Source organism: Manduca sexta, chromosome 14 (assembly GCF_014839805.1).
Source record: "Manduca sexta isolate Smith_Timp_Sample1 chromosome 14, JHU_Msex_v1.0, whole genome shotgun sequence".
In the NCBI taxonomy this organism is placed as follows: domain Eukaryota; kingdom Metazoa; phylum Arthropoda; class Insecta; order Lepidoptera; family Sphingidae; genus Manduca; species Manduca sexta.
Window position 1 is genome coordinate 5,730,425 of NC_051128.1, and position 12,050 is coordinate 5,742,474.

Consider the following 12,050-nt stretch of genomic DNA (forward strand, 5'->3'; position numbering starts at 1 on the left):
TTAGTAACATGGTAATCATTCTTTAATAATTCTTTATTCAATGTATTATGTGCAATATTTTGCATTGTAAATGACTATCTTAATGATTACTATGCTTTATTTGGAGTAGATATAAAAGAATATGTAAACAGACATATATGATTATGGATGTGTTGGTATTTAAAATCAAATACAATTAATACAAATTAATGTATCCTGACTCCCATGTCTAAAAAAACAAAACATTGCTATGCATATAGAATGTTCTTTGCTGTAGAAACATACAAAGTGGTGGTACTGGATCTAGGTGGAATCATCTTTACAAGAGACCCATCATAGCAACAGTAGCATAGCTTGCCATAGAGGGGCCCTATATCTATATTTGTTGTGGGCTCTTTAGGGCAGTGTGAACTTTTGGTCGCCGGCTTACTTTAATGTAGGTATGGGCCAAAAGGGGCCCAAAGCTCATGGGGCCCCATATCACTGATACGGCGGTAGATACACCACTGCATGGAAACAAAGTGAATGAACTATCTAAGATGTTTGAAATATAGTCAAATTATTTATTTGCACGATTATAATTCCTGTAATATAAGTTTTAATTTATGCTGCTTTATGGTATTTGAAACTTGCTATATCAGAATATCAAAAAAAAATATTACCTGTTGTAATATCTAAATATAATTAAGCTAATCAACAATTTCAGCCAACAGATGACATGGTTGAGGACACAGACCAAATGGCTGCTGAAAATTTAATGTTTTTGTCACAAGATGTGGTCACCTATGTGGAGTCAACAGAGATTGATCCAAATGTAGAATGTGTCACTGAGGAGGTTATAACAGATGATTGGGTTCTCTCAGGAGGGCAAGAAAGGTAATCAATGTTTTGTACTAATCCCGTGTAAGGGTAGTTAGTCTCAAATTAATGTCTACACAGGTAAAGACACAAAGTAATAGTATGTGACACCTTCCTTTTACCATTAATTTTTTAGGGCTGATCATATCCTTAAAGAAAGAACCATTTAATGATAAATTATTTAGGCAACCAAATATTAGTTTACATGTGAATTATTTTTTTAGAGTGGAAGTTCCTATGGAGCAGTTAGCTCAACCCTTACTGGATATAAAGGAAGAAAATGATATTGATGTTCCGTTACCGACTGATCAAGTAAGAAACTTTGATTCTATTACAATGTAATAACTGTAAACTAAATCTATCATTGTCTTAATGGTACAACGTCACCTCTATGAAGATTTATTATGTATTGTGTACAGTCCTATATCTTAGATGAGTTAAGCAAGTGCATTTCTAGTGCACCCACACATCTTCAAGTCAATATTAATCATATTACTAATGAAATAGGTAATCAACCCATTTTCATATCACGCTTTAATTCCCGGCAACGTGCGCGGTTTTCGACCGAAAATATGTACACACCCTCGCTTTTTATTCTTGAAGGGGTTTGGAATCGAAGAGGGTTAACTAGTACACCCAATATTAACCATGTATTCCGTCTCATGATGTTATATGGGGCAAGACAATTGGCATATTGAGCACAAATTACAGACTCTAGGGTTGTCACCCTAGAGTCTGTAATTTGTGCTCAGTGTGTGAGCAGATAAATTTCACAAAATTTTAACGTTGTCATTTAATAATAGGATGAGTACACGGCGATGCGGCCGTGGCCGTGCGATTCTGCTCGCGGCGGTTCCGTAAGAAGGCGGCGCTGATGAACCACATGGTGGCGCATCAGAACGACCGTCCGCATGCGTGCAATCTCTGCGGTGTGCGATACGTGCGGAAATGCGACCTCATGAACCACCTCAAGGTGCATGCGTATGTGCCTGATAATCAGGACACTGTTGACTATGGTGAGTTTTTATGTATATTAAAGAATCATGATTGTTAATTGTACCAATATAACGACATTGTATTTATTATACGCCGTGTATCCCATGTTGGAGGTCCTTAAATAAATAAATAAAATAAAAAATGATTTGCAGAACACTGATTTTTTCTTGAACTGTGAATTTTGTGTAGTTTCTTTGACAGTAATGTTTATTGGTTGATTAATATGTAGTATTCTATTATGCAGTTATTATTATTATTGTGATTGCTATTCAATATTTCAATCCACCTAGACATTGAAACACTCTTGGATTTTGCATTTGGACATGGAGTGTAATATTCAATCAAAATCATGTTAGATTCGAAACGGTTAAAATAAGATTGCTGTTGTTTCAGAAGATCTATTACAAAATAACCAAATTGTTAAACCAAAGAAAAAACGAGGCAGACGGAAAAAGAACCCAGAACCAGTTGAGGTGAGCCTGTTATTATTATGGATCATGAGACAGATTTTGTAATGTTGGAGGCCTAATGATGTGCATGGTTAGTACTTAGTAGTACATATAATTTCAGTAATTTAAAAGAAAATACACCAAAAAAGTAAATTAAAAAAAAATATCTGAAAAAAATACAGCAACACTACAAACATCTTTGAAGTTTATTGGCTTGTTGACAATAGGACATAGAATTGATTTATTAAAGTGTCTTTACGGACAGGCTTATTTACCGTTACACATTCTTGCATTCTTGCAAATCAAACTATATAAATTTCCTTACCTGAATTAGATGAACATGAAAGGTACACGGAAATGATTTCTATGTTTAAAGGGGTTGGAAGATTTTTTATATGTATATTTTACATGCCTAAAATGTATATCATTTTAATGTTTTTTTAAATCGGTCAATGTGATATTGAATGTCATGTAGAACGGTGGTTGGGAGAACATGACGTCTGCGCGCACGCAGCAGTGGTCGCGGCGCGCGCGTTCTCCGCCCAAGCGGCCGCCCTCCCCGCCCTCGTCCCCCTCACCTCCGTCGCCGGCCTCTCCTCCCTCACCAGCGCCGCCGCCCGCCGACCCCTCGCGACCCCTTCGTCTGCAGACACTGTGGAATTGGTTTCGCGAGAGAGAAGGCTTTGCAGTCACATGCTAGGGTAAGTTGTTTCATTTATGTATTGGAAACCTGATGGCTATTGATAAAACCGTTGATAGTATACTTATCCAGAATGTCCTGGATAAGTATACTATAAAGTATGTACTTTAGTCATGTGCCAAATTATACTGAAATCTGTTCAGCAGTTTATGCAAATATACAACAAATTTCCAAACTTTACACAAAACTTCGTATTTATAATGCATAATAAGTAAATATTCGTTTCAAATATGATTTAGTTTAAAATCACGCTGGAGAATTAATGAAATAATTGTAATCAAATTGAAAATGAGAATTCAGTAGAAGTCGGTAGTTGTGGATAAATGTGATGTTTGTTAGCAATATGACGTGTGTGTCGCGTGCGCAGGTGCACGGCGGCGACTCGCCGGTGGAGTGCGGCTCGTGCGGCGAGCTGTGCTGGTCGCGCGAGGCGCTGGCGGCGCACTGCAGCGCGCGCCACCCGCACCTGCCGCCCGCGCCCGCCGCGCACGACGCGCTCTACGACGACGACTCCGGTCAGTGACACGCGCCTCTGCACATAATGCTATTGAACATTATTTTTTTTTATACAAAAAATTGACAAGGAACTTCTTGTATGTAGTTTGAAAAGCAAATAATTCAATAATACAAATGTTGGCATTATTCATTGAAATTGACTATAGCTTATTGATATTAGTTAATTTTGTTACACGTAGGTGACGACATGGAATATCGCGTGTCGCCGAGTGCGGAGGCGAGTGAGACGCGCGTGCGTAACACGGACGCACGACCGCCGGAACTGTTCTGTAGACACTGCGGCGTCGCGTTCCAACGCGCCGATCTCCTACGACGGCATGTCACCGCAGCGCACAGGTATAATCTATAAAGAAATAACTGTAAAGATGCCATAACACTTAATAGACGTTGCTGTTTGAATGCAGTAATTTTTATTGTCGCGTATGGACATTAGTTAATAAGTGTGTTGTTTTACAGCTACAAGCGTCACGACAGTACAAGCAGCACGTGGGAGGGGGCGGGCGAGGCGGGCGAGGGCGGCGAGCACGTGTGCGACGTGTGCGGCGAGACGTGTCCCGACGCGCTGCAGCTGCTGGCGCACGCCGAGCTGCACGCCGACCGCGCGCACCGCAGCGAGCCCGCGCCCAGGTACGCACACTTCGGCCCATCCACACAAACCACCCACTAAAACCCACACAGACACACACGTGCACGCACGCACGCACACACACCATGCACACCATGCATGCATCATGCACATTTTATGCACAACTACACATACACCACATTTTGTAGCATACAAAGTCGAGATAGAGTTGTTTTTTCTCGTGAGTGATTTACAGACCCTTGCTGATATATAGTATGTTCACACTTATTACTCTGTACTTGCTATAATATTATCTAGTATTATTAGATTTCTGTGTAACATTCTAAAATTGTATTCGATATAAAATTAAAAGGTGTCTAAAAATAATATGAATGTTGATAGGATGAAACGGATGGCCAGAGGAAGAAATAATACGTCGTCGAGTAATTCGCGGCAGTTCCCGTGCAGAGAATGCGGTAAGAAACATTATTATTACATCTTTGAAAGATATGTGAAGGACAACATAATTTTCTTTCAAATTGTTTATATTCTATTGTTTTTCGTTTGTTGATCAAATTGAGACAACCTGAATGAACGTTACATCAATACTAATATGGCTTACTTTTCCCATAGGCAAAGTGTTCGGATCGAGGAGCTCTCAACAGATTCACATTCGCATCCACACGGGTGAGCGGCCGTACGCGTGTCGGTTCTGTTGGAAAGCGTTTGCCGACGGCGGCACGCTGCGCAAGCACGAGCGGATACACACCGGTAAATCATTGTTTTGTATTTTTTTTAGCTATACCTTACATAGCAACTAATATAAAGTCACAAGTACAGATTTCTACAGATACAGATCTGCGATCTATTGAACTGCAGTTCTCATGACTTCCATTGCTTTTCGGGCAATAACTGATTTGAGCCTTTGTGAACGAAATGTCTTCATGAAATATGATTGTTGTGAGTTTAAGCGTGTGTTATGAAGGCCACAAGCCTGAGCGACATTGTGTTGTGTGACAGGGGAGAAGCCGTACGCATGCGCGGTGTGCCCGCGCGCGTTCAACCAGCGCGTGGTGCTGCGCGAGCACGTGCGCTCGCACCACTCCGCGCCCGACCGCCGCGCCAACGGTAACCGCCGCTGTACTCACAGTCTACACACATCATACACATTACAATACACACACACATTCCTTGTTCATTTTTTATACTTCATTTATCTTATTTATACTTCGTTTAAAGTTAGGTTAGTAAAATTTATGAAGAACTCGACCCGGTAAGCTTCGTGTCACCTACAATTTACTTATTTCTTTTGCATGTTATACACTCTTTCATATAATTTTTTGGTTACAACTTTGATCAGCGATTATAATATGATTCAACTGGATTGTGTCCAATTTAAATTTCTTTAGGTTATTACTTTTGTAGATGATCGCAAATTATACCTAAATTCACATTAATCAAGTAAGTAGTGTTTTTACTTTCCTTCATTGTTTTTATTTTTTGTTAGTTAAAAAAAAGGACTATACAAAAATAATCATTCTCATTGATTTTGTGGAGTTCCCTGCTGCGTCTTTGAATTTCGAAAGTCAAATAACAATTCTCTTTATATGTTAGGATATTGAAGCTTAATTATATCCATATCAAAAAAGAATCAACAAACTCCTATTTGATTTTGAGGAGTTCTCTTCCGCATCTTTGAAGTACAAGGTCCTATACCAATGAAGTTAAAGTGGGACAATTCCGAAGTTATACAATATCAAATAAAAAAGAAAATATTAAAATCATTCTGCACTTCAGCTTTATATATTAGTTTAGATTAATTTATTTCGTTAACGTTCTTTCATAGATTGATTGTATGCAAATTGCAGGTGGTCCGGCGTTTTGTTGTGTGGTGTGCAGCCGCACTCTGCACTCGAGTTCGGAGCTGGTGCAGCATCTCATACAGCACTGCGACGCTAATACCGCACTCAAAAGACAGCCTCAGGTACGATAACAATCACATAGTAGTTCGAGTAATGCGTTGAACTCGCCCCTGCACTTCAAAACTGCATCTGTTACATATTCATGTAACAGATCATTCTAGGATTTATGATAGTTTGGCAATTATTTACAAATACTATTATTTTCAGAGTGGACCGCGTAAATACAAGCGAAGACGGAAACTAAAGGCGGAGGCGTCGTCGCCGGTGAGTCGCGAGTGGGAACACACATCCGCGTCGCCTCCGGCCGCGTCGCGCTCGCCGAGTCCCGCGTCCCCGGCGGCGGAGCGCTCCCCCTCCCCCGCACCGCGCCCCGCCACTCCGAACGAACCCCGCTCGCCCCCCGCGCGCCGCCGCCGCCGCGCACCCAACCCCGCGCCAGAACCCGCGCCCTCCCGGCCCCGCATGATCCACACGGAGGACCCCCGGCCCAGAACTAAACAGGTCAGTCGATTCAATATTACTCAGTATCCGCTCTTAGCTATTGTTTTTAATTACCATCGTAAACAAAAAAGTTGTCTGTGCGTTGTATATGAGGTGTGATTGTGTGCAGGTGCGCCCGCGCCGGCCGCCGCGGCATCCAGCGGACGACCTGCGCGCGATCCGGCCGGCGCCGAGCAGGTCGGAGGCGAGCCCGGCGCGGTCGGACGCGGGTCCGTTCAAGTGCGAGATGTGTTCGCTGGAGTTCGCGCGGCGCGACGAGTTGCTGCTGCACGTGCCGGTGCACATTTGACGCTCGTCGCGGCGGATCAGCGCGCGTCAACACAAGTCGCCGCACTCGGCTTAGCTTGCTTCCGGCCGACGCGCATCGGAACTGTGTGATCGGTACTGTGACACATTTGTGACGGAGCTATGCGAACACAAATCTGCTATGATTGAAAACAATGATAAATGGAAGAATCTCTTGAAGATTGCTTAATTAAAAAAAAGGTATATTTAAATATCATACAGCAAAATTAAGCCGTGTAATAAACACATACTTCTGGCATTCTTTTGAAATGTCTTGAAACAAAACGTTGAATTATAAGATCATAAAAATATCCTCAAACAGTTTGATAATACTGTTCAAACAATCATACAAATACAAAATGTAAAGTTTAAATGATCCATTTGTTCTATTTGTATATCACATTATTGTGTTAAATGTTGTTTAGAACTTTAAACTTGTTGTGGATGTTAAACATATTCTATTGTTATGCTCAATTATTGCAGTTCATTCCAAAATATTCAAATTATGACATGCAAATAACTACTGTGTATCACATGTAATAGTCTTGTGAAAGTTTCACCATGTTTAAAACACGGCTGTATTACGTTAGTACAATCTACGATAGAATGGCCTAAATATAAATTCCAAAGAAAACACTATTTGCGTTCGATATTATCGATATAACAGTAATATCGATATTACTGGTATTGTTTATAAAAATGTATTAATAGTAAACAGACTTCATTTATGACTTTTAAAACTTATTTGTGGCAAATAAGATTTTTTTAATATCACATTTTGTGTTATATTTAAAGATATTTGATAGTGAAATTTACGCTAATTTTGTTCTTGCGACTTATTATGTAACAGTAACTTGTTTCTAAAGTTTACATGAGTTTGATTTGGGTTTGGCTAAAGGAATCACAATATAATGACACAACATATTTATTTAATTTCATAAAATTCTTCAGAGGGTAGGAACGCTTATATATAAAAATAATAAATATGGAAAGATAATAAAAATGGTATAGACTAGACTAGACTAATTATGTTATTTTTTCGACTATTCAATAATCTTTAATGTCAATTTTGTTCAATTGACACATTTTTGCCGATTATGGCCAAATTTGTGTCTTACACATTGTTATTCTGTGAGAAAACAAATAAAAGGACTGTATAGAGCATGCTAAAAATGAATTCGTTAGATGTTACTTACCCAATCATTATGAAAGAAATAATTGCAATTATTTCATATAAAAAATATATATTTTATAAATATTTTTAAAACATCACAAATTAGTACGCCTGTACAAAGAAAAAGTATAATTAAATAATACATCAAGGCTTAATGACCTCTTTTATATTTTACTTGTGCATGCAGTTGTCGTGTCGGTGTCGAATCGAAACGAATGAAAATAAATGAACCGTGTTAATCTATGGTCGGAGAACTTTTCCGCCAGAAAAAAAAAAAACTATAATCTGACACATTTGCTATATTATAATCAAATATATTTCTGGCGTTAATTCAACCACAACTATTTTATTGTGCTGTCCGACAGTAATACAAAACGACCTGTTATAAAAATACTTTCTAATATTTCTCGATTAATCACGAAAATTGACCAATACGAATAAAGTTTTTTTAATATGTTTCCAAATGACTTATTTTGATTGGTATTGATGATTAATTGTTCAAATCGGTTGTTAGTCTTTGAAACGTAATAAAATCTATATAAAAAATATATAGTCATCTCCTGCATGTTGCCGCCCGCGCCGATTTGACGGCGCATCGATATGAAAACTTAGCATTTGGTAGTACATATGAAAAAAAACTTTTCTATTGCTGTTTAATTCTGGTTTGGGAATTATGAGTGACTTACCTTGTATATTAGGCCTAGTAAGTAATACAGCGGCTTTATCATGCTGTCAACACAAAGCCTGGTATTATTATGTGTCCAGAAATATGTGAAAATAAATGTTTAAGATTTCTGGATATAAAGGTGTCATGGTATTTTATTGATTGACTGATATATCGGTTAGTTCAGTGTAAATTTTATGTAACTCTATTGTAAAATTGTAAATACTATTGTCTATGAAATATAATTTAACTATTCTAATGTTTTCTTTATTTAGTACAAATACTGTATGTTTTGGGGTTTTTTTTTCTGAATGTTTGTATTTTATGGACAAATAAATAAATTGTGCCATGATGGTAATATTAAGATATTGATTGTCTCATAATTATTACTGTGACCGAATAGCGCACATACATCTTTTACACCGACTTCAAAGTGACAATATGTAAACTAGTGTAGAAATGTGCAATACATTCCCCAAAATGCATAGTAGCGGTATGTTTCTTTTATATGGTTGTCTGTGTCTCACATTAATTCGGGAAGCATTAATTGTATATAAAATGAAAATAAAAGTATTATGTACTTTTCAGTTTTTATTTTGTATGTTCCAACCAAACAACCCAAATACAATTATGAAAATATGTTTATACATCAATATTATATTGGATGCTTTGTTTGCCTAGTGGTATTGCGTGCGGGGTACGTCCACTGAGATGAAGTACCTAACTGGTTTGAATCTCTGTTCGGACAAAGTAATATTGCGCTGTGTCAGCGCGGAGTCTAGAGTTTGTGCCTTATGTGATGATAAGCTTAAACCTAACCGCATAAATGGACGCCAGTAAGTGAGTGAATGTTGTTTTGCGTAATTTGTTCTTTATAAAAGGAAAATTATACGTAAGTTTTGACTAAATTAGTAAAAACAAAAGTGAAAGGTGGCTTTCATTTCATCATAATTTTTTTCGTCAACAGTTGATCCTTTTTTTTTTTTTTACGCGGGGAAAAAAACCGCGTTATCGCTACCACCACTGAGGGTCAGTGGAATGGTTATGTTGGTTTCACCGGTCTTACGGCCCAATGTCGACACTCGGGAGTATAACATCATCCGAGCGAGCGTTGGACCGAGTCCCTAACCCTTGTATACCCTACACCGGCATACCAACCAAAACCCGCGGTGGCCTTCTTCGGCGCATACGGGACGGCCCCGGGGTATCTTATTGCACTAAGATAGCTGCTCGGAACCGTCCCAGCGCGATACCGCATTGCGGCACTTCTCTAATTGAAGGGGCTAAGATGCCCCACAAGCTGAATGACTCTTTTGGAGTCTACGACATCGGGAGACCTACTGCCCGCATTGTCGTCCACCTCAGAGTCGCTGTAGTCGAGCGAGCAGCCCCCCACTGTTCGCCCGCGACTCGCTCTAAGCCCCAATTAGTCGCCTTTTACGACAGGCAGGGGATAACGTGGCGGAATTCTTTAGATGCCCCGAGCCACAGGGCTCAACAGTTGACCCTTTGAGTTGACCCACAAATATTGCAATTTGTAAGTCAAAATAATATGTTGTAAAAACATATATTTGACTTTCAGAGCACAACTTCCAGTATATTACTGCACCAAAACAGACTTTCCTCTCTTTGCACGTATTATGTTAGATCAAGCTTGGCATCAAGTAAATGAATCAATAATCTTATAATCTATGAATCAGGCTGTTACATCAGTTCAGTGTGATGATTTGTCAAATGTCATTTTCAATGTCAATTGTCAAAATTGTTTTGCTGTCGTGTAAAAGTGCTTGTATATGGTAATGCAATAAAATAGTGGACCCCAGACTTAAATTAATTACATGTTAGTTTGTGTGTAAAAATAGTTTGCACTGTAACTTGAAATCAAAACAAAGTGCACCTAATAAATTTTGTTCGCGGGTGGAAGTCTAATTGTGGATTGCACAACTTTCCGAGTTGGGACAGTTGAATTAAATCAAGCAAAACGGCGGGAAGAAGCAGTATGCGGAGAGCCCGGGACGGTTATAGCTATCAACCCGTGCCAAGGGTTCCTACGGACGAGGTACTCGAACACGAAAATGAACGAATGGCACAAGAACTTAGTGGGAAAATATCTTCCCTTAAAGATATTTCTATAGAACTTGGTAATGAAGTACGCTACCAGGAGAAACTGATACGAGGATTAGATGATGATGTCGATAGAAGTTCAGGATTTCTTGGCAAAACCATGGGCAGAGTTCTCAAACTGGGCAAAGGGAATCATAATTATTACATATTCTATTTGTTTCTGTTCTCTATATTTATATTCTTTGTGCTGTATATTGTATTAAAGTTAAGATAATGTAAAAAATGTGATATATTTTTGATTCATTCCTTTGTAAAAGTTCTATGTAAATAAAATTTGGTAATATGTAATCATAATCCTTACTTTTTTTCTATTTTTGTGCAGCAAATAACTGACACTTCCTGTACTAATTGTAGTCACATGGGAATGACTTACCAAATGAGGCAAATCATTGTTATCTTAGTTATAAACATGAATCATATTTCATCAACAGGCAAAATAGCAGAATAATCTTAGTATACCCTTACTGTGTGTATTCTTACACACCTACATGTAGGCAATACCAATATTCTACTCGCTATAGACCTCCCACTATTCAAACTTGAGTCATTTTTGTTGCAACAAAAACCAGACTTCCTAGTAGGTAATAATATCAGCCCAGTATTATATACTGTCCCACTATTGGGCATGGACCTCCTCTACTACTGAGAGGGATTAGGCCTTAGTCCACCACGCTGGCCTAGTGTGGATTGGTAGACATCAAACACCCTTGAAAATTCCTAATAGAGAATTTCTCAGGTATGCCGGCTTCCTCACAATATATTCCTTCACCGTTAAAGCAAGCGATAATTCACAAAGAATACACACAATTTTTTTTTGAAAAGTCAGAGGTGTGTGCCCTTGGGATTTGAACCTGTGGTCATTCATCTTGGCAGTCTGTTCCACAACCAAGTAGGTTATAGCCGCTTAGTAGGTATTGTTTACACTTATTGTCTGATGTTAGTTATTTATTTTATTGACTTTTTTGCATCACTATAAAATGAAGCTGAACACTATGTCTCTCGGAATGGATAAACTCAAAAACTACCAAGCGGATTTTGATGGAGTTTGTTATGGAGATAGGACATAGGACTTTTATCCTGGAAAAACATTAATGAGGACAAACCACAAGCAACAGATAGTTTTACAAATTAGAATCCAATATTTACCACATTCGGTATATTTTTTCTTAATAAACCAAACATTATAAATATCATATTTAAAATTATAGTATTGGTAATGATGAGAAATTAGTAAATATAGGCTCTACCCCCCTAAAATGATTATAATTTAGGGATAACAATCATTCTTTCTTTAACCCGCTTTTATCCCATTGAAAT

The 12,050-nt window shown here is 38.5% G+C and overlaps 2 protein-coding genes across 2 annotated transcripts; both read left to right on the plus strand.

Annotated features, from left to right (window-relative positions):
* Window positions 1-4: 4 nt before the first annotated feature.
* LOC119189322 (zinc finger protein 628-like) lies at window positions 5-9,196 on the plus strand. Its single transcript, XM_037438549.1, is given in 17 exon segments — window positions 5-11; window positions 686-855; window positions 1,062-1,149; window positions 1,641-1,671; window positions 1,674-1,853; window positions 2,227-2,306; window positions 2,758-2,916; window positions 2,918-2,983; window positions 3,350-3,497; window positions 3,678-3,834; window positions 3,955-4,125; window positions 4,466-4,539; window positions 4,697-4,834; window positions 5,084-5,191; window positions 5,932-6,047; window positions 6,193-6,486; window positions 6,596-9,196. Coding segments are annotated over 17 exon segments (2,163 nt in total). The 5' UTR covers window positions 5-8; the 3' UTR covers window positions 6,776-9,196.
* Window positions 9,197-10,353: 1,157 nt separating this feature from the next.
* On the plus strand, window positions 10,354-10,949 carry LOC115447882 (BET1 homolog). Its single transcript, XM_030175160.2, has one exon. It carries the CDS (start codon window positions 10,609-10,611, stop codon window positions 10,945-10,947), a length of 339 nt encoding a protein of 112 aa, XP_030031020.1. The 5' UTR covers window positions 10,354-10,608; the 3' UTR covers window positions 10,948-10,949.
* Window positions 10,950-12,050: the final 1,101 nt, after the last annotated feature.